The sequence below is a fragment of the Castanea sativa genome, chromosome 1, assembly GCF_040712315.1.
Source record: "Castanea sativa cultivar Marrone di Chiusa Pesio chromosome 1, ASM4071231v1".
NCBI classification, from domain to species: Eukaryota; Viridiplantae; Streptophyta; class Magnoliopsida; order Fagales; family Fagaceae; genus Castanea; species Castanea sativa.
Genome location: NC_134013.1, coordinates 22,286,562 through 22,314,027, shown reverse-complemented (window position 1 = coordinate 22,314,027; position 27,466 = coordinate 22,286,562). Strand labels below are relative to the sequence as shown.

At 34.7% G+C, this 27,466-nt stretch overlaps 3 protein-coding genes across 3 annotated transcripts; all 3 read left to right on the top strand.

Annotated features, from left to right (window-relative positions):
- Positions 1-1,688: 1,688 nt before the first annotated feature.
- LOC142609936 (cellulose synthase A catalytic subunit 1 [UDP-forming]) lies at positions 1,689-9,569 on the top strand. The gene is made up of 14 exons (XM_075781665.1): positions 1,689-1,994; positions 2,859-3,054; positions 3,131-3,312; positions 3,646-3,766; positions 3,862-4,048; positions 4,545-4,811; positions 4,899-5,244; positions 6,066-6,203; positions 6,289-6,414; positions 7,061-7,273; positions 7,374-7,638; positions 7,753-7,949; positions 8,041-8,391; positions 8,545-9,569. Exons 1-14 carry the CDS (start codon positions 1,914-1,916, stop codon positions 9,130-9,132), a joined length of 3,258 nt encoding a protein of 1,085 aa, XP_075637780.1. The 5' UTR covers positions 1,689-1,913; the 3' UTR covers positions 9,133-9,569.
- Positions 9,570-13,128: 3,559 nt separating this feature from the next.
- LOC142613616 (uncharacterized protein At2g34160-like) lies at positions 13,129-16,348 on the top strand. The gene is made up of 5 exons (XM_075786046.1): positions 13,129-13,510; positions 14,042-14,090; positions 14,591-14,653; positions 14,746-14,810; positions 16,056-16,348. The coding sequence occupies exons 1-5, from the start codon at positions 13,391-13,393 to the stop codon at positions 16,146-16,148; spliced, it is 390 nt and encodes a 129-aa protein (XP_075642161.1). The 5' UTR covers positions 13,129-13,390; the 3' UTR covers positions 16,149-16,348.
- Positions 16,349-22,639: 6,291 nt separating this feature from the next.
- On the top strand, positions 22,640-26,951 carry LOC142621602 (adenine nucleotide transporter BT1, chloroplastic/mitochondrial). The gene is made up of 3 exons (XM_075794899.1): positions 22,640-23,624; positions 25,982-26,143; positions 26,222-26,951. The coding sequence occupies exons 1-3, from the start codon at positions 23,064-23,066 to the stop codon at positions 26,693-26,695; spliced, it is 1,197 nt and encodes a 398-aa protein (XP_075651014.1). The 5' UTR covers positions 22,640-23,063; the 3' UTR covers positions 26,696-26,951.
- Positions 26,952-27,466: the final 515 nt, after the last annotated feature.

Genomic DNA, 27,466 nt, shown 5'->3' with positions numbered 1-27,466 from the left:
ATCAACTACTAGTTATTGTGTCTTTTTGGGTGATTCTCTAGTTTCATGGAAGTCTAAGAAGCAATCCATAGTCTCTAGGTGTTCTGCTGAAGCAGAATATCAAGCCATGGCAGTGATTGTTTATGAGATGACTTGGATACTAGCTTTGTTAAAAGATTTAGGAGTATATCATCCAAAACCTACAATGCTTTTCTGTAACAATCAAGTAGCCATATACGTTGGTGAGAATCTTGTTGTTCATGAAAGGACTAAACATATAGAGGTAGACTGTCATTTGGTCAGAGACAAGGTGCAAGATAAAGTCATTAGGCTGTTCTTCACTCCCACACATTCACAGTTAGCAGACTTGTTAACAAAGGCTCTTAGTGGTCAACAATTGAAAGCCTTACTTACCAAGATGAGCATTGTGAATATACACAATTTTGGTTCTCATCTTGAGAGGGAGTTTCAAAGTTGTATAGATTAGCAAGGAAGAAAGACAAATCAACAAGGAAGAAAAGAAACGAAGCAAAGAAGAAAGAAGTTGAAAGAAGATATTTAGGCATTAAACAATAGTAGCTTATTTTACTGTTTGTTGCTGTTGATTAAACTGCAAGTAGTTTAGTAGTGTATTTATGTGTAATTCTTCCACACGTGTTGTAACTACCTGTTGCACGTGCTATAACAGATTCCACATAATTTGGAAATTAGTTTATGCTCAATTTTGTATAAAGACTCTTTCATGTACAAATTCATTTTTAGTTAGTTGAATACAAGTTTCTTCATCTCCAATTTTCTCTTTAGCACTTTGTTTCTTTCCTTGGATTCTCTATGCTTTCTTATACACAGTGTCGGCGTGGAGACGGTTGTTGGCAGAGGCAACAGTTGCGCAAATAACGCTGGCAGGGGTTTTTGTCTTTGATGTTGGGGATTTCGTTGGCTCTGATGCTTTGTGGATTGGTGACTTTCCTCATTGGGTTTTTGTTGATGCCGTAGGTTTTAGGTTTGAACAAGGTTTTCTATGTAGTAGGGATCGTCACCACGATTTCCATGTTGGGTCACTCTCTTCTTTGTTACTCCATGTCACCACCCACAGCGAGCTGTGGAAGAAAGATGGTTAGAGCTAGGCAGGGGAGATGGAGGAAGAGATAACTGAAGATGGAGAGCTTGGGAAAAAAGAGAGAGGAGAAAAAGAGAAAAATATATTTTTTTATTAAAAAGTAATGTGAACTCAACAGTTTAATAATTTTTTTTTCTTATGAGTTACAGTGCACAGTTAAAAGTAGATGTATACTGTAGCTATAGAGCCAAAAAAATATGATCTTGGCTCCATCAATGTAGTCACATTTTGGTATTTGGTGGTAATAAAAATAGTAATATAAATTTTTAGCACCACCAATACTAGTGCTCCTATATACATGCAACATGTCCAGCCGGTGGATCATTATTTAAAAAAAAAAAAAAAATCAAAGAGAGATAAAAAGACAATAAGGGATGAGTTTAAGATTAGTTAAAAAAGTCAACTTTTTTTACTATTTAACTTTATTTTTATTTATTATTTATAAGTTTCATTGTACTTTTTGGTATAATTTATGGGTTGTCAGTACTATTTCAGTTATCTTTTAAGCTTTATTTAATGGAAAGTTTTCGTTCCAACTAAATAAGATTTTCTATAATCAAAGTAAACAAAAAACCAAAATGATAAAGAGACAGCTTAGATAGATATGTGGAGAGCTGGTAGTGAAGAGGACTGTAGAGCAAACAAATAAAGACTGAGATTTTGAAAAAGCGAAGAGAGAGAGGAATGGCGTCTTGAATGGGCGAAGAATTCACAGCCTTTGGCTCTCTCTCAAACCCACAACACTACGGATCTGTCTGTATGTTCTGATTTTTGAAAAAAGAAACAAAAAGGATTTTGAGGAAACAAACACAACATGGAAGCTAATGCGGGAATGGTGGCTGGGTCACACAAGAGGAACGAGCTGGTCCGGATTCGTCACGATTCCGATAGTGGGGTCAGTGATTTTTCTACTTACCCATTTCCGATTTTCACTCCCTTATTAGTCCAATCCATTTCCTGCACTGTGTTTGTGTGTGAGTTTGTGGATCTTGGTGTTGACTGTGTAGAAGTGAGTGGAAGCTCAAAGTTGATGCTTTTTCTCTGATGGGTAGTGGCATCTTTGGTTAGTTTTGGGGATTTCTCATGTGGGTTTCTAAATTTGAACGCTGTTTTGATTTCTGTTAGATAAGACTAAATTTGATGTTTTGATAGCTGAATTTATTTGGGTGAAAATTTAATTAATTGCTGATTTTGATATTCAGTCAGACTTATTATGGGCTGGCTGGTTTCAAACTATTGACAGTACTTTGATTTGATTTGTTAGTGTTCAAGCTGATATTTTGATAGTTCAGATTCAGTGGAATTTAACTCCATTTTTGCTAATCTTAGATGAGATCACCCATTACCCACTAGACTCTTGTCTTTATTTTGTTCGACTTTCACTCACTGATTCATTCTTTCAGCTACATATCCAAGATCTACTCTAGCTGCGTTGATCTGGGATGAGGATATACTTATGTGGTTTACATGAATTTTGTTCTGTGAAACATGAATGTGATTATTCAGTCGTAACAATATCTTTTTTGAAATAGTATTCTGAATTAAGCAATGAATACAGAATAACATTGTGAGTTGCTGTGGCAAATGGTGTGCCATTGCATTTTGATCATCAGAAATTATTATTGAAAATAGAGCTAGTTAATTAAATCATAACTAGATTGTAAAGTTGCTATAGTTGCTTTGTGTTGTACGTTACCCTCTTTTGGCTTACTTTTCTTTTCTATAATTCTGATTCTCACATTGTTTTTGTACAATGCAGCCCAAGCCCTTAAAGAATTTGAATGGTCAAATATGTCAGATCTGTGGGGATTCAGTTGGCCTTACAGCTACTGGTGATGTCTTTGTCGCTTGCAATGAATGTGCCTTCCCTGTTTGCCGGCCTTGTTACGAGTATGAGCGGAAAGATGGGAACCAGGCTTGTCCCCAGTGCAAGACTAGATATAAGAGGCACAAAGGTTAGCTTGCGGCGAGTCCATTATTAATTTATGGTTGTAGGTTTTGGAATGAAAGTTGATAAGGTCTGTATTTCAGGGAGTCCTCGAGTGGATGGAGATGATGACGAGGATGATATTGATGATCTAGATAATGAGTTCAATTACACCCAAGGAAATAGCAAGGCAAGACGCCAGTGGCAGGGGGAAGATGCTGAACACTCTTCTTCCTCGAGACATGAATCTCAACAACCGATTCCCCTCCTCACCAATGGGCAGCCGGTAGGCAATTCAAACAATCCCTGACTCTTTTCTACATTCACATCTCTGATGCATAATTTCTGGATTTGCATCCTAAGGTTTCCGTGGTTAAATTTCATCTATATTATTTTGGAAATTTATCTTCGAACTTCCGTAAAATATCATAATTGTAAAGGAGAAACATAGACAGAATCCTTGCATGTAAAAAATATACCGGATTTGTCACTTGCACTAATTGTTACAAGTTTGCAATTACAATTAAAACGTTCATGTCTAGCATGCTTTTTGCAATTGATCATGCCAGTGATATAGTTTTGGAACCTTCTCTTTACTAATATGTAAATATGTTTTCAGATGTCTGGTGAAATTCCATGTGTTACACCTGACAACCAATCTGTGCGAACCACATCAGGTCCTTTGGGACCCTCAGAAAAGAATGTTCATTCCCTTCCTTATATTGACCCAAGGCAGCCAGGTAGACAAGTAACTTTAGTTTATTTATTCAGAAATCCTCAAACAAGCTTCTATATCACTTGTATGGACTTTACCAAATATCATCTGTTTCTACAGTTCAGGTGAGAATAGTGGACCCATCAAAGGACTTGAATTCTTATGGGCTTGGAAATGTTGACTGGAAGGAAAGGGTTGAAGGTTGGAAGCTCAAACAGGAGAAAAATATGATGCAGATGACCAGTAGATACACTGAAGGGAAGGGAGACCTGGAAGGCACTGGTTCCAATGGAGAAGAACTGCAAATGTTAGAATCCTGTTTTTTTTTTTTTCAAAATCTTTATTTCTCATGCTCTCTTGGCTGTCATGACTTCTTTATTTACTGTTAATATTTCCCTGATGCATGGTTTTGACTACTGAATACTGATTGATAATTTTTGACACCACATTGTATTAATGGCCTTTTCTTTTGGCTTGAGTAGTATCTGAATCAAGCTTCCTATATTTTTAATGCATGAAATTAATTTTAAGATCCTGTATTGGTCTTTGTTATCATATTTGTTAATAGCCTGTACCCCTCAAATTTTCCTTCCATCAATTACTTCATATTTACTAAATATATATAATATTATTCCATTATGTTCAATGCTCAGTTAGTCAGTGACATAATGTTGAAGCATGGATTTATGCATTTTGATTCTGTAGATTGACAATGGAGTGGCTTCTTCTGCCAATGTAGTTGGTTAACATTATTTTGTGTGATTTTTTCTTTTTTGGTGAGCTGATAGTTTCATTTGTCACAGGGCTGATGATGCTCGGCAACCTTTGAGTCGCGTGGTGCCCATCGCTTCCTCGTACCTGACACCTTATCGCGTTGTCATCATATTGCGGCTTATTATTTTGGGCTTCTTCTTACAATACCGTGTTACTCACCCAGTGAATGACGCATACCCGTTGTGGCTAACATCAATTATCTGTGAGATCTGGTTTGCTCTATCCTGGCTTCTGGATCAGTTCCCAAAATGGTTTCCAATTAACCGTGAGACCTATCTTGACAGGCTTACATTGAGGTTAGTTAACTTCATTCTAGTTATGATGGTGTTTGAACATGAGGAAGTAGTCTGTTTTTGCTGTTAATCATCATTTATGTTGCACAGATATGATAGGGAAGGAGAACCATCTCAGCTGGCTCCTGTAGACATTTTTGTTAGTACAGTGGATCCCCTAAAAGAGCCTCCTCTTGTAACAGCAAACACCGTTTTGTCCATACTTGCTGTGGATTACCCTGTTGACAAGGTCTCTTGCTATGTATCAGATGATGGTTCAGCAATGTTGACCTTTGAATCCCTTTCTGAAACTGCGGAGTTTGCAAGGAAGTGGGTGCCCTTTTGCAAGAAGCACAACATTGAGCCTAGGGCCCCTGAGTTTTACTTTTGCCAGAAAATTGATTACTTGAAAGACAAAATACAACCTTCATTTGTGAAAGAGCGCCGGGCGATGAAGGTTAGTGTGTGCTGCCATGTTGGATCTATATCTTTCTATTTTTGTGATAACTTGCTGGAAATAACTTCATTTTCCTTATCATATTACGGGGTGCATGGTTGATATGCAAACTTTATGATTACTGTGGTGTGGGGCTTTTGAAGCTGTCAATTTTTTTTTTGTTTTTTTAAATGATAAAATTGCTGATGAGATCAATGTGAGATTTGAAACATCTCTCAAGCTTAGTGGTTCATTTGGATTGAGGGTGAAGGAGAGGGAGTAGATTAGAGTAGATTTGACCCAAAATTTGCTTATTTTCAGCCAACTCTACTCTACTTCCCTCCTCTCTTCTCCCCCTCGTTCCCCCTTCCGTCCAAATAGGCCCTAAAAGTTTTTCAAAAGGTGATTAGGACTAAAATTTTTTAAAAGGAGAATGGGTGCTAGCTCAAATGGCTCCTTCTTCCCATGGGCCATGATAGTGGGTGGGGAGTATGAAACTTTTGACATGAACATATGTTATAATGACAATGTGTGTGTGTGTATATTAAATTCATACATTATTTACTCCATTATTTGTATTCTGGAGCAAAATTTGAGTTGCCCACAACAGATATTAAGGCCTTCAGATACTGTATAAGGAAATTCTAGAGAAATTCTGGAGAATGTTTGCTACACTGAAATTTTTGTCTTTCCTGAATGATAAGGAGAAAAAAAATTGGGTCAAAAGAAAATGCCATTATGGAGTTTTGCCTTTGTGCCTTGTGTTAGAATGTAGATGGTTTAAATAAGAAGATTATACTAACTTCACTGTTTTTGACATTACAAACCATTTTGTTTCACAGAGAGAATATGAAGAATTCAAGGTACGAATCAATGCCCTAGTGGCCAAAGCACAAAAGACACCAGAAGAAGGTTGGACAATGCAAGATGGCACTCCATGGCCTGGAAACAATCCTAGGGATCATCCAGGAATGATTCAGGTATCATCATTTTTTCCAGGTGATTTATTTTTAGACTTATTTATATTCTTGCTGTGATTTAATTTTCTATTGACTGGAAGAATAGGTGTTCTTAGGCCACAGTGGCGGGCTTGATACTGATGGGAATGAGCTACCACGACTTGTTTATGTTTCTCGTGAAAAGCGACCTGGCTTCCAGCATCACAAGAAGGCCGGAGCAATGAATGCATTGGTATGTCTACTGCAGGCCTTAAATGTAGTGATTTGATGGTTACAGTACACATATTGATTAGTAAATTATACACGCACCCTAATAGGTTTAGGACTCACGACCTTGCCCTCCACTCATTCGTATGAAAGGAAGTACAAATTTGATGGTTAGTCATCTACAACCATCGAATTATTCCTTTGTAGGTGGTGCAGTCTTGTGATTTGTAACTCTTATGACTACACTAGATTTCAATTATCATTACTTAGAAAAAAAATTAATTATCATAGAATTTTTAATTTTAGCTGTTATGGACTGCCTTAGACATTTACAGAAACTGTCCATTGGTTGGATGTTGCAAATAGATTGCATACATATGGGGGCTAAACAAGCCCATAATAAATTTTATTTAAGTATGAGCCTCATTATTCCATTGACCAATTTCAACATGGCTCATATGCTAAGTAGTAGATGCTGATGTTAACCAAAATGGAGAACAAACTAAATGAAAAAGATTTCTCTTACATCTTTAGTAAATAGACATCCCACCACTCTGTACCATAGTTTGCCAGTGATGTGAGTGGTTGTATGATGGATACGGGAGGTTTGTTGTGATAGGAAGGATGTTTAATCCCTGTTTTCTGACTTGGTTATATCTAATGTTTTTCAGATCCGAGTTTCTGCTGTCCTAACCAATGGTGCATACCTCCTGAACGTTGACTGTGATCACTACTTTAATAACAGCAAAGCTCTTAAAGAAGCCATGTGTTTCATGATGGATCCTGCTTATGGAAAGAAGACATGTTATGTACAGTTCCCACAGCGTTTTGATGGCATAGACTTGCACGATCGATATGCTAACCGCAATATCGTCTTCTTCGATGTAGGTTCCACTGGATGTTTGATCACAAATTCTTTCTCCATAGTGTTTTACTGTGCTTGCGCTTGGTTAAGTATAATCTTGTAATCGTTGTATTTTGCAGATCAACTTGAAAGGGCTGGATGGCATCCAGGGTCCTGTCTATGTGGGAACTGGTTGCTGTTTCAACAGGCAAGCTCTATATGGGTATGATCCAGTTTTAACCGAGGAAGATTTGGAACCAAACATTATTGTCAAGAGTTGTTGTGGTTCTAGAAAGAAGGGAAAGAACGGCAATAAGAAATACATTGACAAGAAGAGGGCAGTAAAAAGAACTGAATCCACTATTCCCATTTTCAATATGGAAGACATCGAGGAGGGTGTTGAAGGTTGGTTTTCTTTAGAAGCAGTTTTCCCTAATTTGACAAAAAAATCATTGTCAATCCAATAATCCTTGTTTTGTAATATTAAAAGTCCGTGACCACGTTCCCTTTGTTCTGCAGGGTATGATGATGAGAGATCACTTCTTATGTCTCAGAAGAGCTTAGAGAAGCGTTTTGGTCAGTCTCCAGTTTTTATTGCAGCCACCTTCATGGAACAAGGAGGCATTCCACCTACAACCAACCCTGCGACCCTTTTAAAGGAAGCAATCCATGTTATCAGCTGTGGATATGAAGACAAGACTGAATGGGGAAAAGAGGTAAGTATGTCAATATACAACCGAGCAGTTAGATACTGATTTGATGTTGTGCTTATGCATTATTTAATCAGGCCTTTTGTTTTACTGTCAGATTGGATGGATCTATGGTTCTGTCACAGAAGATATTTTAACTGGGTTTAAGATGCATGCCCGTGGTTGGATCTCAATCTATTGCATGCCTCCCCGCCCGGCATTTAAGGGGTCTGCTCCAATCAATCTTTCTGATCGGTTAAACCAGGTTCTTCGATGGGCCTTGGGATCAATTGAGATTTTGCTGAGTAGGCATTGCCCCTTGTGGTATGGCTACAATGGGAGGCTGAAGCCTTTGGAGAGACTGGCATACATAAATACTATTGTGTATCCCCTTACATCAATCCCACTTATTGCGTACTGTATGCTTCCTGCCTTTTGCCTTCTCACTAACAAATTCATCATTCCTGAGGTGAGTGATGGTTCGGCCTAATAACAAATTAATGAGGTGAATCTTTCAAGGCATCACATTTGTTTATTTCTGGTATATCTGCATCCACTGACTTGGCGGGAGATAATTTGGGAAGTTAAAATTTTGTTTGTTTCTGTTGCTTATTTTATGCAGATAAGTAATTTTGCTAGCATGTGGTTTATTCTCCTCTTTGTCTCCATTGCTGCTACTGGAATTCTTGAGCTTAGGTGGAGTGGGGTCAGTATAGAGGACTGGTGGAGGAATGAACAATTCTGGGTCATTGGTGGTACATCAGCTCATCTCTTTGCGGTCTTCCAAGGGCTCTTGAAGGTGCTTGCTGGGATTGACACTAACTTCACTGTCACTTCAAAGGCATCTGATGAAGATGGGGACTTTGCAGAGCTTTATGTGTTCAAATGGACATCACTTCTCATCCCTCCAACCACAGTCCTTATTATCAACTTGGTAGGTATTGTTGCTGGTGTTTCATATGCCATAAACAGTGGATACCAGTCTTGGGGTCCCCTCTTCGGCAAGCTGTTTTTTGCCATATGGGTCATTGCCCATCTGTATCCATTCTTGAAGGGTTTGTTGGGTAGGCAAAATCGTACCCCAACAATTGTCATTGTCTGGTCTATACTTCTTGCTTCCATATTCTCCTTATTATGGGTGCGGATCGATCCCTTCATCTCCAGCTCAGCAAGGGCTGCCGCGAATGGTCAATGTGGCATTAACTGTTAGTTCATTTTAAGACCATTTTCTTGTGGTATATGCCATCTCTCTTATTGAAGCTTGCTGTGTATATAACAAGAAATTCAGGTATCAAAATCTTCTACATATTCCCCCTACGATAAAAGAAAAAAATGTTGTCTACAGAATCTAAGTTATGTTCTGTAGGGGAGTTTGATGGAGCAAAACCCGAGAGAAAACCCTTTGTATGTTGTCTGATGTCATTATTGTGTAGTATTGTGATGAATTCTGTCAAGAGCATATAGAAACTATTTATGCGAAGTGCTTACAGTGCTCCAAAAGAAACAAGTTTGTTATTCTTTGGTTTCTTAGATATTATTATTCGGTATGATGGTGGAATAAAAATTAAGTTATGAATTATTCATTGTATATCAGAGTAAAGAGATTGGCTTGAAGGGATTATTTCACATCATCTTTCTAGTTTGTCATTGTATGCAATTCGAATTTTACCATGCTGTATAAGCACTGAATTTTTTATGATGCTTAATTTAGAGCACGCTCTTAATATGTTGACCTGAATATCAAGGCTGAACCACCATTTGTATTGATACTGAATCATAGTTTTAGAGATTGGTCACCAGGAATTGGGAATTTTGTTAAGGACAAAATTAAGATACAGTTTCTTAGGTGTGTTATTCTCAATTATATTGATACACGTGGTTGTAGTAATCAATAAAGCACCATGTTATCATTTTCAAGGATAATTCAATATAATGTAATTATATGCTTAAATTTGATGAACTGCTCCTATGGAACTGTATCTAAATTTTACTCAATAATTTACCCTATTGGGAGCCCTTTTATATTCAGACCAAATACAGTTAGCACTAAAAATCCTATGCATGCATAGGTGTATAATAAATGAGACAATTCTTCCTCCACGGAAGTATTGACGACTGCTTGATCATGTATGCAATATCCTCAATTCCTCACCAACAGGTAGATTCTTGGAATATTCCTGGATGTTGATACTTGTTGCTGTTGTAGTAAACACTGCTACAAGAAACTGAAAGCCCACATACAAGATACAGGATTTTAGAAATTTCCTATACCTTATTTATTAAATTTAAAAATAGTGAAGACTTTGCCACATCAAAAAGCAAAGTGTTGGCTTTTCTAGGAAGAATGAGTTTGGGGAAGTTTTATTAAAACTAAACTTTTTAGAAATGGTGAGGTCATTTTAGTTAGGGCAGCGATTCTTGCGTATTGTGTGCAAACAGAACAACTAAAAATGTGAGTTGAAGACACAATTTCAAACATACGGATGCTACGCATAGATGTGCAACAAGAATTATCGTTTTAATTATTTAGTTATTGAAAATCAAATGAGAAATGATATGTTCATAACATTTTCACAATATTTTTACAACAAATCATAAGTGCAAGTTGTTACAACAAATATATCATTTTGCCTTTTGAGAGTCATTTAAAGTTGTGTGCAACTCATATGATTAATTTAAAACACTAAATTGGTAAAGTGCATATTGACATATTTATTATAACTATGTTGCTGATTACAAGCTTTCAGAGTTTGGGATGTAGTATAAGTATCACATAGTTTAGGTTGGTTTTCTGCGGTTCACTGAAATATTTCTATGTCAAAATTTTCATTTTCCTCTTGTAATTCATTTTTGTAATTACACTTCCAGAAAATTCCAAATTTTTAACAAGTGAATTTCTAAAATAATTTTTAAAGTTAAGAAAAAAAAAAACATCAGGAAAAAAATCGTAGTCCAAAAATGTTAGAACTCAAACATTTCTATGTTGCCAAGAGCCTTGCTCCATGGTATTACCCAATATTCTTATAGAAGAGAACTTGGGTTCAAATCACCTCTCATTTAACTATCAAATTATACCACCGTACACGCTTGGTGCAGTGGTCACTCCACGAGTATAAATGCTTGTGGGATATGGGGTGGGCAAAGGTCGGGGTTCGAGTCTCTAGGAGGGAGCTTCACACACATATACACTTAGATTAGGCTATAGTAGAAATTCTATCTTGTATATAAAAAAAAAACTATCAAATTATAAATAAATAATAAATAACCCTCCCCATTTTATTGTGAGCCAAAAAAGAAAAAAACTAAGACAATCCTACAAAATATTAATACAATATCTTGAAAATAAAAATGTGTATTAAAGAAAATAATCATATTGCAATAAAAAGAATCAGAAAAGAATCTTATATTTAATATACATGTGGATATAAAAAATTACATAAAAAAAAGTACTCATGCACTCTTATGTTTTAGCAAATCAATTTTCATTTTTAAAAAATTTAAGTAATTTATATTTGGATAAATTATACCAACTTCAATGGAATCAATGCCCCAAAATATTGTCATTGTTAGAAACTTTCACTTTTGAAGTTTGTGTAAACACAAAAAATAAATTAAGGCCCTCTTACACCGCCATTTCTCTAGTGAAATATTCAATTTTTAAAGGTTTCTCACATCAATCAATAATTCGACCTGACCAAACTCATTATTAACAACGGTAAGGACACAATTTGCACTTGGACCCAACAGTACGAAAGGATCCAGCCCAAAACAATAAATTTATAGAGAGTGGGCTTGAAACCTAGGTTTTAAGGACGTAGGATAATATGAATGACGAGCCTAGATGGGCAACACACATGCATCAAAACATTAACATAGCAAAAAGTCTCCTCGGACGTAATTCGAGAATGATTTTGTATTTCTTTCTTTGTTCCCCGGTTAGATTACAGTTGGGTGTCTTTTGTACAGTCTCCTTCTCCTTTTATCCTCCCTTCCTTTTTCTCTCTCTCTTCCATGTATGTGCCAAATCATTAATTTAGATACTTATCCCATCCACCGCCATCTTGAAGTCTCCAAGCAATAGCGGTAAGGCTAATTGTTACTGTTCAGAGGTCATTTCCCCATTAATGCGGCCAAGGAGGTAGGTGCAAAGTTTTTAATACGGTGGTAACAACTTTTTCCATGATATTTCTCATGCATTCTTCCTTTCTATAGCTATGTGGAACATATCTTTACCCAACAGACCTTCCAAAATTCTCTCTCTAAACACCATGACGTGTTACATGATTTTCACTTGACTTAGTCGAGGAGATGCCCCTGCTCGGACAACCCCATCAACCTTTCTAACAAGAGCTGGCTTATGGGCTTCAAAGGCTCTGCTCTGACAGATTCGCTCCACCAAATCAGGCCCCAGGCCCAAATGCGTGTTTTGACTATTCTGCCCCCACAATAACAATTTAAAGAAAAATGTATTATTTTGGATGATGAGTCTTAGTTTCAAATGCGTGTTTTGACTATTCTACCCCCAAAATAACAATTTAAAGAAAAATGTATTATTTTGGATGATGAGTCTTAGTTTCATTTGTTAATTCGAATTATTTTGGATTTTTAAGATTTAGTTTTACTGAAGTTGGAAATGTTGTCGGAATGTAAAAATTATAATAATTTATATAATAATAGATAATTGTGAAAGTGCCATATTTTTCTTAGGCTTTACAAAATAAGTTCAACCTACAACTCAACTCAATTCCAATAAGTTGAGTTTGATTGATTTTTAGAACTACTATGGATTGCATTTGTGTTTTTCTAGCACAAAGAAGTCAAATTTGATTGAAAAAAAAAATTCAAACCTAACACAATGACCAACACCAATTCTTCTATTATGCATGTGGTAACGGGTGGGCAGTGAGTCGGTGACCATGTTCGTGGATACAACTTACTTATTAGAGATGGTATAATCCAATACAATTTAAGTTATTTAGAGATGTGGTTTAGTGGTAGGAAGTCTTTGTGACCCATCACACTTATGAGTTGTAAATTTGATTAGTACGCAGGTGGTCCTACTCCCACACCATAGTGCAATAGCAAAGTGGTGTGGAGGTAGTGATCACGCGTGAGACCCATTTTTATAGTAATTTAAGGAAAAAAAAAAAAACCAAAGAAATGTCAAATTTGAAAGCCCACAGGACAACAAACACAATGGGCACAAAAACGAGATGTGTTACAAAACGACGTAGTAAGACATATGAAAAACCCTCGAACCCAGAGCTGAGGTGTTCAAAGGGTTTTTGTTTGTGAGCCTTTAAAACCCTTCGTCTTCGTCCCAATCTCTTCAGCGATATAATAATAGAGAGAGAGAGAGAGAGAGAGAGAGAGAGCGAGTTAGAGTTAGTATTAGGGGTTAGGGTTACGTTTTTCTCTCTCTAGAAAGCTAAAAAATCCATACGAAACCAGAGAGAGAGAGAGAGAGAATGGAGGGAATCACGGAGGCAGTGAACAATCTCAACATCACCGATTCATCTAACAAGAAGAACCGCATCCAAGTCTCCAACACCAAAAAGCCCCTCTTCTTCTACGTCAATCTTGCCAAGGTAACTCTCTCTCCCTCCCTCTCTCTAATGTTTCTGTTTGGTTGCTGAGAAAACATGCAATTGTGGACAAGGAATAATAGAATAGAAGAACATATAACAGAAGATTTCTGATTTCTTTCCCGCTGTGGCGTTTCTCTCTCTCTGAAGCACAGACCATTGTTTTGATTTTTCTTATTTTGCTTTGAAAATATAAAATATATAAGAGGAAATATTAGTTTGTGTGTGGCAGGAAAATAGATTGGGTGTTATGATTTTGTGTTTTCTGAGATTGGGCTTAATTTATTTCTAAAGCTAGGAACCATTTAAAATAATCATTTAATTATTGCAGGACTAATTGATATAGCATGTGCAGAAATACCCAAATTGCATTTCATTTTAGTGCAGTGTATTTCTTATGAACTGTCTGTATGTTCCTTGTATGTATGTATGTATGTATGTGTGGATTTGATATAAACAGGGGCGGATTTATGTAGTGGTCGTTTGGTGCTTGTCCTTGTATAATAATTTTGTAATTGTTAATTGTTGTTGCAGAGATACATGCAGCAGCACAATGATGTGGAACTCTCTGCTCTTGGAATGGGTATTCTCTTTGTTAACCTTTGCTTGTTTCATAGTATAATTTTATAGTTCTAGCAAAACGATATGAAAGTCATTGTTTTGATTTTGATAATTGAAACTTTTTACATGTTGGAAGAATATGTCTTCTCTCTACTTTTGCGTTTAATATTTTAGAATTCAGCTCTTTTCTTGCTGATAACTGGAATTGGTTGAGTTTGCTAAAAGCAAGTTAGGAATTAAACCATCATATTTACTATGTTCTGTTAAACTCTGACATATGTTAGATTCTTTATTTCAGCTTGTATGGTTTAATATATACTAGCTCTACCATCTGTAAGATGTTCATTTGAAGCATGGATTGACTATTGTACTTGGAAAATAGTAGAAGGTTTTCATTGTTTCTATTTATTGTGCAGAGTTCGTGTGTAATATTTAAATCACATTAGTGGGGAAATACACTCATTGTTTGTATTGTTGGAAATTTTGATTTCGAAATGATTGACTTCTATATTATATCTACAGCTATTGCCACAGTGGTTACCATTGCTGAGATCCTTAAGAACAATGGATTGGCTGTTGAGAAGAGTGAGATTCTTGCACCTATGCCACTAAACCTTCTTCTTTAAATTACACTTAGAATACTTAATCTAATTATGATAAAAATATAACGTTTACAGAGATCATGACTTCCACTGTTGACATGAGGGAGGACGCAGGAGGGAGACCCATTCAAAAAGCGAAGGTATATTGTGACTATAATATATGCCAGAAAACTTTAAAATTTGTTGTTAGATTCACTAGTAATATCGCATGACAGAATAGATCCACACAATATGAGGTCATCCATTCTTTTATTGCCAACCCATAAGATCTTTATGGCTAATCCTTGCTATTGACTTTCTTGGAGTAGGTGATAATTCAGTCACATTCCAAGTAATGTCTGGTTTAGTCAACTAATTGGATTGCTATGATTCCAAAAGATGGTGTTAATGACTTAATGATTGGCAATTGCGGTCTTATTCTCATTCATAACTGCACATGTTATCTTCTCATAAAGTGACCACTCTGTGTCTAGAGGTTTGGGCTTGGATTTGGCATATTGGTAGGAGGGTTGCTTCATCTCTCTTCTAGTCAATTGTCATAGGTTGTATTTGGTAACTCTACTGTCAAAATGCATTTAAGTGGATAGAAGTCTAGTAAATGTATTCTAATTAATGCATTATGGCAGAATGTATGTCTCTAAGAAATTTGCATTTGATATTATGATGAAAGTTCTCATTAAAAAGTAATTATGCTGAATGTATCGTGTTGGGTAATGAATTAATTTAAAATGCATTTGGATCTCATTGGGCATGGATTTGACTCAGAGATAGGGGTTGAGTTTAGTTGGGTTAAATCTTGGGTTGTGTGGGTTTAGAGCTTACCTGTTTCTTATCTACTCTCTCTCTCTCTCTCATTTTATCCTAAAAATATCCCTACTAGTTCATCTTCTTTCTCATTTTCTCTCTTTGCAACTTATTGTTCTCTGTCTAGTTCTCTTTTTTTTGCCTCTCTCTCTCTCTAACACAATTTCTCTTTCACTCTCCCTCTTTTTGGGTTGGTTCGGAGCGAGTTTGGCCATGTATGTTTCACTTTGGCCTTGGCCTTCGTATTTGTTGTTATACTCATTGAGTGGCTCTCTAATGAAATGCTGATAGAAAAGACCCCACAAGATATGCATGTGGTTTGGGGTTTTGGCCCAAATCGAACAGAGGTGTAGGAAACCCAGAGAGAAACAAAGAGAAAAGGAAAAAAAAAACCATGTCCAAAAGAGCTATTTGGCCTCAAAATCTAAATGGGGCTCACATGTAAGAAATATTAGAATGAGAATGCATTTCACAGATTTTATTGCAAACTTGTGAAATAGAGATATCAAGTTGTCACCAAACTACACTTTAATTCATTTACTCCTGTAATTTTCTGACATTAGTGTCATCTTGTTTGATAGATTGAAATATTGCTGGGGAAGTCAGAGAAGTTTGATGAGTTGATGGCTGCGGCTCAAGAGGAGGCAGCTTTAGAATATGAGGAGCAGAGCTGAAGTGAAATGTTCCTGCAGTTTAGCTTTGGTGCAGTTGCTGTTAAGTTGGTTCTATCATGGACATTATAGTAGTGTTTCTTAGATTGGCTTACTGTTTTGTGAAGTTATTTAGCTGTCGTCATATTTATTCTAGGAATTTTTGTAAACTACTTCCTCCTTACTATTCAAATTCAAATTTGTTTCCAAGTTTACTGTTATCACCTCCTTGTTTTGGAATGTTTGGATGGTTTTGTCCTCTCTTTTATATCATCAAACTGCGTGTTTCTTATCTTATGTCCTTCGTGGTTACTGGTTGCAATGAAGATTGATTTAGACTTGACTCTTGAATGGTGCGATTGGTTTAAACGTAAACTGGGACCCCAGATCCATACTAGACGGTGCTGTTAAAACTGAAAATCGGAGCTGAAATTTTATTAAATTTTTATTGTTTATTTACACTTGCCAAAGACAAATTTGACTAAGAAAAAGGAAATGTGCCAAACACCATGCCCGATGTTGAACTAAAGAATGGGGTCTTCTAAAAAAAAAAAAAAAAGAGAACGTTAAGGTCAGCCTGACATCTAGCTAAGGTTCAATACTTAAAGTTCTTAGAGCATCTCCAATAGCTTCTTTAAAACCAATTTTAGAGAGAAAACACCCTAAAAATCCACTCTAACAGCTTCTTCATCTCCATTTTTTAGATTAGAATTGCTATAGTGCTTCTTTACAAGTAGAGAACACTGTAGCTTTTACTATTCATACTTCAAACGTTTTCTTTTTCTATTATAATAATTAGGTATTGAATAAAAAAAATGTTGGAAGATTTGTAGTTGTTAAAAAAAATGAATAAAGAATGAATGAAGAAATAATGTTTAAATGAGATGAAGAAAAAGATAGAGAATCTGTTGGAAAGTGTATTTGAAAAAGTAGGTAAGTAAAAGTTAAATATTATTGTTCATTATCCAAACAGTACAAAAATTTAGATAAGCTGCTGGAGATGCTCTTAGAATGCTATAATAGATTATGATTATTACATATTCGTGCATCACATTAGTTGAAATCATGTTTATAATGATGAAATTGTTTTTCATCTTACTTTTCAAAATATGATCTTAACACCCATGCATCACATCAGTTGAAATGTGTTTATAATGTTGAAATTGTTTTTCATTTTAGTTTTCAAGATATGATTTTAAGTGACTGTGTATATGGATGTTTATAACTAGTCGTGCATAACAAAGATTAATTTTTATAATATATGGAAAAAACTTGGTACATTTATTTATTTGTATATATGGAAAACCTAATATGTTTGTTGACCTAAGATCCTTTATAAGAAAATTTTTAAAATTGTGGGTCAATAATTAGTTTTTTTTATAAAAAATTTATAGGTGGACTCTGTGTTTTCCTTTCCACATAAGAAGGCTCTCAAAATTGGATCTAAACCAATTGAAATCATTAAAAAAAAAAAAGTTATGATTGTCATCTCATATTACCCCATAGATTCAAGTTTTCCTACGATTATTAATAAAAAAAAAAAAATTCCTACGTAAACTAATAAACGGAATGTTCAGGTTGAGCTTTGAACCAGATTTGACATCATTGAATGTGACAAGAATGAGTCATAGTCAATACTCTTTTAGTTTCACATTTTTCTTATGACACTCTTCCTCTTCGAAAATGCATGTGCAATAAAAACGGAAAACAATAAAAAAAATAAAAAAAATTACTGTTTACGTGTTTGGCATTGATCATAAGTTTAGAATCATTGTTTATGGACCATAAACAGTACCAGACGCGCGTCCGGGAAACAAAAAAAAAAAAACGCAGAAAATGCAACGCGTTTTACGCAGTTGCCAAACGGTCACATAGTCTAGGATAAATTTTACTTTTTTTTTTTTTTTTTGAAAAGGATAAATTTTACTTTTGACTTATTGACATAGATGTCTTTAATATTGCTGTGGGTTGTTGAACTGCTATAAGCACGTGCTTCTCCTATTTTTATCGGATGTCCCCGAAGGGACATAAGCACGTGCTTCTCTTTGTCTTGGATCAGCATATGACATTTAATTTAAACATATGTACTGTATCATCCAACAAAAAACTGAAACTTAAAATGCAAAATCCCTCTCATGAAAAAAAGAAAAGAAAAAGAAAAAAAAAAAGCATGTTTTGAGAATTTCTAAAGAATATGCATTAGCTGTTGGCAAACCTAACTTTCAGCAGCAGCCATCATAACGGTAAGATTTTGGGATTGAATCTAAGGAGGTTTGTCAATACTTAACTTTCAATTTCATCATATACCTATTCTGTTGTAGTACAAGAATCGGTTACCTAAAAAACTAGACAAATAGGTATGGCTAGTTTGCAAGTCCCACATTAAAAAAATTGTTTGATTTTGCTTTTGTCATTTTTTTTTTTGAGTCATTGTAAATGTAATTATATTCACCATAGCTTGCAGTGGGCTCCAAAATTTGGTCAGGGAAATGGGGGTATAGTATGTGGGGATTTGAAAGTTAAAACCATAGGAACCATATTACCCCAACCTGAATAAGCTAGACCAAATTATAAATGTTTGTTTTAAAAATTTGTATCTATCAAAATTCCTTGAAAAATATTGGCTACCCAAATAGCTAGAAGTTATTGTGAGTGACCTTAATTATGATTGATTTTAATCGTTTACAAAGAATTTGTAGTCTAATATTGTGCTTCTCTTTCTTGAAAGTTATAATGTTAGCACGAGAATTGTAAAATTTATGCGACATGTTTGTTTGGAAAAAGTTTTAGCTTTTAGCTTTTTATTTTAGTTATTTTGTTTTATTTTATTTTATTTTTTAAATTTAATATAATTAGTTATTTTGAAAATAAGTTAGTTTCTAGCTATTTTTTTGGTCACACATTTAACATAAAAGTTATCAACATACATACATATATATATATATATATATATATATATATATATATATACAATATAGTATAATATAAATACTGTGCAAATAAGTTACTAAAAACTATGGAGTTCACAAATAAATCATTTGATTATAGTCTAAAAAATAATTATTAGATTATGAAATAAGAGATCCTATAATGTGTCCCAAAAATAATAACATCTTCTATATCTTGTGGTCTAAACATTTTAACTTAGTTCGTTCTTGATTTAGTAGCTTTTAATTCCATTTTCTTGTTTCTCAAAAAAAAAAAAAAATCCATTTTCTTTCCATTAATAACTCTTACAACTGGCAATGGGCTGTGGAGTATGGAATTAAAAAAAATACATTATCCATTTAACACAATGGACATTCGGTTTGATTTGAAGAAAGAGAAGGAAACAATAGGGTCAAATTATTTTTCAAGTTTTAATAAAATAGAATAAATTTTACTATAACTTATTTAAGTGGTGAGTTATGAGTTGTGGAAAATAAAAGTGAAGTTAATTGAAGGTGCATTTAGAAGTGATTGTCTAAACGTCTCTCTTTTTTATTTTCTATAAATTTAGATACAATAAAAATTATATTCATGACATTAGATCCATAATGATTTATCTTTTTCATTAAATCAAAATATCAATTCATTTTTACTGTAAATGGGATTTGAACTCCCAATTTCAAAGCACCTTACTAGTTGAGCTAACCGGAACCCATTGACTATACATCATTCATGACTTATCATCTCAACAAATTGTAGAAAAAAAAATTACGTCCTTAACAACGTTTTTAAAAATAAAGATAGAAGAAAATTTAGTTTTGCTATTTCTCTTCCCTAATTTTCTTGACAAATTCAAGATGAAAATTGATAGGCCCAACGAACCTCCTTACCCAGACGAACCCATTAAGCACCTTCGTCCACCCCTCCACCTCGTGGACGAAGGAAGGCAAGCCATTAATAAAGAATTCAATACCTCAGTCAGTTACAAACTAGCTATCAGATCGTTGGAAGCTCATCAAAACTCACATTAATGAGCCCAGAGGTGTTACAAAAGAAGCGCTAAGTCACAATAAAGGCCACAACGGCTAGAAGCAATGGAGCCATATATAAACTCCCCTCAGAACTAGACAAGGTACATTCTCAGATACACATCCTAATATACAAATACGCCGTAGTTTTGATATTCTGAGCTCTCATACTTTCTTAAAGTTTCTATACATTGATTTTATCATCTAAGACTTTGTGGCAGACACCACACCAGTGACCACCTAAGGAGGGTTTTTCACGACAATTACAGACATAGGGACGAGGTTGCTGACTCATCTGGACGAACCTACTTGATTGACGATTTCCATTTCATCAAAAATATTTATTTCCCACTCCGTCTTACAGTTACAAAACCAGGCAAAATAATAGATTTTTAGAAAAAAATTTGGTACATAGTATGCGTTTGAAACTATTGTGTAAGTTGGACTGTTTTTGAAATTCGAGTTTAGCAAACTCGAGTTCAAAACAGTATAACTTACAAAATAGTTTCGGTGGTGTGTTGCTTTCCTCAAATTTTTCTAAAATCACGCTATTTGGCAAATTTTGCATACAAAACCAAGTAGGCAATTACTTGAAAGTAGAAATGAAGAGAACATTAATTATTAATCTAATAATCTTTAATTTTCTGTACTAAAGTATCAATGTTGTCATCAAACTCATATAATTAAAAATCAATTTTGTCAATTCTTCTTATAATCAGAAAAAAAAGTCAATCAGGAAGTAACATTTAAAATTTAAAAATAATTAATTATTACAGGAAAAAAATGAGCCTTGGGAAAACTTTTGGTAGGACAGCTTTGGCCAGTTTGTAGTCTGAATCTAGTCTCAAATCATGTCTATGACACATCAGGGAAGGCAAATGCAAAATTTGTTTTTATCTGCATTGCAAACCAATGGCTTCCTTCCAAAAAAGAAATTTACGACCAAATTACCAAAAATGAAAAAAAAAACTATAATTGTCAAGACGTGAATTTATCTTTTAAAATGGAAAGATGTTACGTCTATAATATTTTCACAATAAATTATAGGTGATAAATTGTTATTGATTCTAATTTGAATTCACAACTTAAATTACTTTTTCACCCATCCATAACAAGAAGTAACAACCTACCACCTATGATTTGTTGTGAAAATGTTATGAAAATGTTGATATAACATTTCTCTTTAAAATAATATCATATCATATATAGTAAGGAGTAATGCTATAACTACAAACTATTTTACAATTTTTTTACAAAATATTAATGTGACCAACTTCTTATTAGTTTTCATTTAGGCCCATTGTTAATATCATTTTTTTATTTACCAATAATCACTCACTACATCAGCAATTTGTAAAATTTTTTATAAAATAGTTTGTATTTTTAGCATTATTCATATAGTAAGAAACACAAATACTTTATAAAATTAATATATATATATATACACACACACACACACACACATATATATATTAAAAAAATATTCTTATTAGAAATTTGAAATATATTCAATTAATGACTAATTTAATCATCAATTATTTAATGATATTTAACAAAACTAACTAAATATTTCAAAATAAAATATTTATTATATCCACATCCAAAGTGTCAAATTGAAAAGTCATAATATATGATATATGTAATATGAGCTAAAACAATAATATTTTATTCACTATTTTACTTTTTTTTTTTATAAAATATTTATTATATCCACATCAAAAGTGTCAAATTGAAAATTCATAATATATGATATACGTAATATGAGCTAATATAATAATATTTTATTAATTATTTTACCTTTTTTTTGAGAGTCTATTTATTATTTTACCTAATCAACGAAATCTCAATAATCCAAATTAATATTATCATCATTTTCATAATCTTTTTAAATCGCATCTATTTTTTTTTTGTTTGAGAAACAATTTAAATCGTCTCTTCATTAAAATCTTTATGTCCAAAATTTACTATTTCTTCTTATTTTTCTATTTCAATAAATTATTTATTACTTTCTTCTTGACACTCAAGAATTTTGGAGTTATAACAAAAATAATAATTATTATATAGTCATTTAATACTTAACTTATAGTATAGAAAAGAAATTTGCAAATATGAAAATGAAGTGTCAAGTTTGTAATCCAAATTTTGTAAGAGAACCATCTAAAAAAAAAAAAAATTGTAAGAGAAAGAAGAAAAAAAAAACTCATGAAGTATTTTATTGTAAAGTGTCTAGTCTAACGACAACTTGTTAGACAAATGAGTGAAGTCAAATTGCAAAATTAAAAAAAAAAAAAAAAATTAAACCCATATATCTCTATGTATTATCATGTTTTTTTTGCTTCAAATATGTATTATCATGTTGAATACAAATACACAATACAATACAATACTGAAATCTTGTGTGAATTTTATTTGTAAATTGTGACAACATATTCCTTTGCTTGATTCCACAATAACCTCACACAACCTAACCCCCCTTGCCTTTCCCCCCACCCACCCAAGAGAGACAGGAAAATCAGCGAAGGTAAAAAAGCAACCTAAAACAACATATAATCTCCTTCTATGGTGGGCTATAATATATAAAAACCTAATAACATCAACACAGAAACAGAGAGAGACTGAGAGTTTTCATCACTTACCTACCCTCCTCTCTCTCTCTCTCTACTTGTTTGTGACTTTGTTCTTGTTTTTCCTCCTACCTGAGACTTTGATTTCCCTATCATCTCACACTTCCTTTCTCTCTTTTTCTTTGTCTCCAAACCAATAACGTAACCCATTTCTTCAAAATTGCTTTACTCCCTTTTTATCTATATCTCTCTCAAAATGAGAAAATAATGGAATTTCTGAATACCCATTTGGCCAAAATCGAATCTTTCCCTCCTGCCAAACACTCGAGACCATGAAAACAATGGCTTTAGCTGTTGTTGTTAGTTACTAATACCCCAAACAAAAAAGGCAAAGAAAACCAACAATTTTCTGATTATAAATGGGTAGGAAGAAAGGAATCCAACTGTTTGATGATAAACGAGATGGGTTTTTCTCTGTTTGTGATTTGGGTTGTCCAAGTCCGTGGAATCTCCAAGATGGGTCTCCTTACTTTCACCCAGGAGGCTTATTCGCCAGCGTTGGTCAGGTCGGAATGGGTTTCGGCGTTTCGCCGAATCCATCAGATTCCCGAGACAATGGCGGCGTGAAAGTGCCGCACAGTGATTTGTACGCCAAGTACGTGTCATCCATTGAAGGATTTCGGATTGTCAAGGAAGAGGTGGTGGAGCTTGAGAAGAGTAAGAAGAAGGGTGGCCTTAAATTGAAAGTTAAGGTGTCAAATCCTTCACTTAGGCGGTTGATAAGTGGCGCTATAGCTGGGGCAATATCGAGGACCGCCGTGGCGCCATTGGAGACTATAAGGACTCATTTGATGGTGGGGAGTAGTGGACATTCTACTACTGAGGTGTTCAATGATATTATGAAGACTGATGGGTGGCAGGGCTTGTTTAGGGGTAATTTGGTTAATGTCATTCGGGTTGCGCCTAGCAAGGCCATAGAGGTACTGATTCTAATTGGGTACCTTTTAATTTTAGAGCTATGTTTTACAATGGTGTTTTTTGTGGTGCTTGATTGATTCTTTGGTTTGCATTTTGCTGTGTTCATTTGTTGGTTTACTTAGTTTGATTTAGACATTGATTCCCATGTTGGTTGGTTAGGTTGCTTATACATTCTGCAACTATGTGTTCTTTTTGTTTATACCTTGCAGCCATGAACTTTAGGATCAAGTTAGGCATATATGCTCAGGTTAGCTGTTTTATATTTTAGTGTTTTACTTTAACTCTTCCTTGATATCATTATTTTGTTTGTATAACTCAGAACATGAAAATAAGATGACTGGATTCTGGAACTGCATTGATCGCCCCGTTTCTTTTGGTAGTTGCTTATCGACTTATTGCTAGAGGTGGTGACTGGTTTGGTAGTTTCAGTTTTTTATTTTTTTAATGATATGTTTTAAAATAAAAGAACACAAAACAAATGGTGTTACCAAATCCTTATTGCATTTAATCACTTACAAGAAGCATGTAATGATTTTTTGGAAAATATGGGATTATTCAAAGTGTTATACATTGACACTATATCAATTATTGTCAAATGCTCAGCTCCTCATTTCTTGATAAGCAATCAATTGTCTTCAACATATTAACTTGCTATTGCTTGAGGATATCTCTAATTCACTTATGCTTTCATTTCGATTAACATGCTTTCACAAGATGTGGTGTTTTTGTAAACTTGTCTATTTCATGTATGTTTCATCACATTATGCACATTTCTGTATGCATCAAAAGAGCTTTGTTAACCCTGGGGTAGCACAGTTGGTTGGGGACCACAGGGTCATTAGTTTGAGTCCCTCCTTTTCCCCTTTTCCCCTTCCCTTGGGACCAAAACTTGTTAAAAAAATAATTAAAAAAAGCTTTAAGTTCCCACCATTTTTTATTTTTTTAAATATCTTTATCTTTTCAGAAGATGTTTTGTGTCTAAAGCTGCATGCTAGTTGTTATGATACTTTCATAGTTAATATGACATAAGGTTAACTTATATTCACTTTGTTTGCAAGTCCTGGTTGTATTGGAAATTATGAATGTTTATAATTGTATATGTGTTCTCAGTAAAATTCTAATATCATCCTTGCTTTCCAAGCTATTTTAAATGAATTTGATGCTTATATATATATATATATATATATATAAGCTTTGGCTCAAAGGTGAGGTCATGGGTTCAAAACTTACTGGATATGTGTGTTTCTTACGAATCAAAATAAAAAATTATCTACTTATAGTTTGACATTTGAAGGTCATTGTTGATTTGAAGGTTACCTTGTATGCTCTTTCAGCTCCTGTGGCATGCGTATCTTTGACAGTTTTTCATAAATAAACAGAATTCGGACTTAGCGGACCTTATTTTAGTTTTGCTTCTGTGATCCAAAGTTGACTTCTTGATGCGCTTATCCTGCTGTAGTTTTAATTACACAGAACAGAAGAACTGGTTGCCATCCTGCCTGCCTTTCTCAAACCCCATGAACAATGCCATTCCCTTCATCATTAGTGATTAATTTGTCCCTTTATATGTTCTGCTATCCCATAGCTCTATGGTGGTAGTTTTGAGAATTAACTTCTTTTAAAAAAAAAATTAGGGTGCCAATTTGTTTTGGACTCAATTCACACCTTTAAAAAAAAAAAAAAACTGATGATATTGGGAGGATTGCAAAACCCAGGTACCTCTGCCCTAATGATGTTGTCCCTATAGCTGTGACCAAACCCTTCTACATTACCAATCTGGAGAAGTAATTCTTCATTTCATTCTAATTATCCAAACTCTCCTCACTGGGTAATTAATTGTGTTTGTCATTCTGAAAATCAATTCTCCTAAATTATAGTGAGATGCTTTTGGCAGGACATCACACGGTCCTCAAAACAAGCTTTGGTTGTTCAGTGAAAACTGTTAATTTCTTTTTGTATGGTAAACATCATTTTTGTAGAACTTATGTTTCAATCTAAAGAAGAAGATCGCATAGTGCACTTCTGAGGGTAGAAACCATTGGTGGTTGCAGTTGAACACTGACACACCTCCTAGAAGCATAAGTTTTTCAATTACTATTACTATTAGTTATTTTACCATTACTATTAGTTATTCTCCCCTTTTTTTCTCTTATATCTGAATTGGTCTTTCCTGGATTTGTTGAGTGAAAACCAATTGTAAATAGTACATTTTTCTGTGGTACTTCAGTAATCCAATTGGAAGAAGTAAATTAGGACTTAAACTTGCCCCTATATATGAATATGAAGGGCATGATAAATTTCCAAAGACGTTATTATTTTCCTCTTTATCTAAATGTTTGTAGTACTCTGTGTTTGCCAGCTTTTTGCTTATGATACAGTCAACAAGAACTTGTCACCCAAACCTGGGGAACAGCCCAAACTGCCAATTCCTGCATCGTTAGTTGCTGGAGCCTGTGCTGGAGTTAGCTCAACTATATGCACATATCCTCTGGAGTTACTCAAGACCCGACTGACCGTAGAGGTACACAGATCCAAACTAGAAATTGTTTTTCTATCTCCAATATGAATGTAGTTGTTAATTTAGTGGTCTGTTATGCAGAGGGGTGTTTACAGTGGTCTATTTGATGCATTTTTAAAAATAGTGAGAGAAGAGGGGCCTGCAGAACTGTACAGAGGCCTTACACCTAGTCTTATCGGGGTAATTCCATACGCTGCCACCAATTATTATGCCTATGACACACTAAGGAAAGCCTATCGTAAAATTTTCAAGCAAGAGAAGATTGGCAACATCGAAACCCTTTTAATTGGGTCAGCTGCTGGGGCTATTTCAAGTAGCGCAACTTTCCCACTTGAGGTGGCTCGCAAGCACATGCAGGTAGGGGCTCTCAGTGGAAGACAGGTATACAAGAATGTCCTCCATGCACTTGCAAGCATACTTGAACAAGAAGGGATCCAAGGTTTATATAGAGGGCTTGGTCCTAGCTGCATGAAACTGGTTCCTGCCGCTGGGATTTCTTTCATGTGCTACGAAGCATGCAAGAGGATACTGGTAGAGGATAACGAGGAAGCATAGGAGTTTTTCTGAAAGTAACAAAAGTTCTCACTTTATTTATCTCTTGGAACAAAGGGGGAAGAGAAGAACCGAGACAGCCTTCTTTTTTTTTTTACATACACTGGGTTAAGTTATTTCGTGTTCATATTTTTTCTCCAATTGGTTTTTGTTTGCTACTCAGTTCAGTTCAGGGAGCCTTGTTTGTGTGAGGTTAGAACTGATGTTTTTGGAAATCATTTTAAAATTAAATGGAATTGGTTTTCCTTTTCAGAGGTTACAATTTGAAAATTATATAAATTTTAGTGAAAAGATTGTTATGTTAGACTGAAATGGCTGAGGCCCAGCTGCGCTCAATTTTGTCACCCTGGACCCAATTTCTTCCAGCGTTGTCACGGACGTTTCTTCTAATTACGCAACTATATTCTCTCTCTCTCTCTCTCTCTCGCTCACACATCATCTGGCACCTTCAACATTTTAAGACTAATTTACTGTTAAAGGCTAAAATTTTCCAGTTGCTTTCCTCAGCTTTTAAACCATAAAAATTGGAGGTTCGTTATTAGGCACTGACAGCAGATCGAGGAGAGTAGCCATTTCCACAAGACTATATATGACATCAATACTAATACTAAGGAGATTATGCCTGAGGCCCAGCTGCGCTCAATTTTGTCACCCTGGACCCAATTTCTTCCAGCGTTGTCACGGACGTTTCTTCTAATTACGCAACTATATTCTCTCTCTCTCTCTCTCTCGCTCACACATCATCTGGCACCTTCAACATTTTAAGACTAATTT

Bases quoted from the DNA above. Each gene is read 5' to 3' on its own strand.
- LOC142613616 (XM_075786046.1), top strand. From the start codon at position 13,391: ATGGAGGGAATCACGGAGGCAGTGAACAATCTCAACATCACCGATTCA. The intron at 14,091-14,590 runs GTATTCTCTTTG...TTATATCTACAG, and splicing joins ACTCTCTGCTCTTGGAATGG to CTATTGCCACAGTGGTTACC. The intron at 14,654-14,745 runs GTGAGATTCTTG...TAACGTTTACAG, and splicing joins TGGATTGGCTGTTGAGAAGA to AGATCATGACTTCCACTGTT.
- LOC142609936 (XM_075781665.1), top strand. From the start codon at position 1,914: ATGGAAGCTAATGCGGGAATGGTGGCTGGGTCACACAAGAGGAACGAG. The intron at 7,639-7,752 runs GTTGGTTTTCTT...TTTGTTCTGCAG, and splicing joins CATCGAGGAGGGTGTTGAAG to GGTATGATGATGAGAGATCA. The intron at 7,950-8,040 runs GTAAGTATGTCA...TTTTACTGTCAG, and splicing joins AGACTGAATGGGGAAAAGAG to ATTGGATGGATCTATGGTTC.
- LOC142621602 (XM_075794899.1), top strand. From the start codon at position 23,064: ATGGGTAGGAAGAAAGGAATCCAACTGTTTGATGATAAACGAGATGGG. The intron at 23,625-25,981 runs GTACTGATTCTA...TGTGTTTGCCAG, and splicing joins CGCCTAGCAAGGCCATAGAG to CTTTTTGCTTATGATACAGT. The intron at 26,144-26,221 runs GTACACAGATCC...TCTGTTATGCAG, and splicing joins AGACCCGACTGACCGTAGAG to AGGGGTGTTTACAGTGGTCT.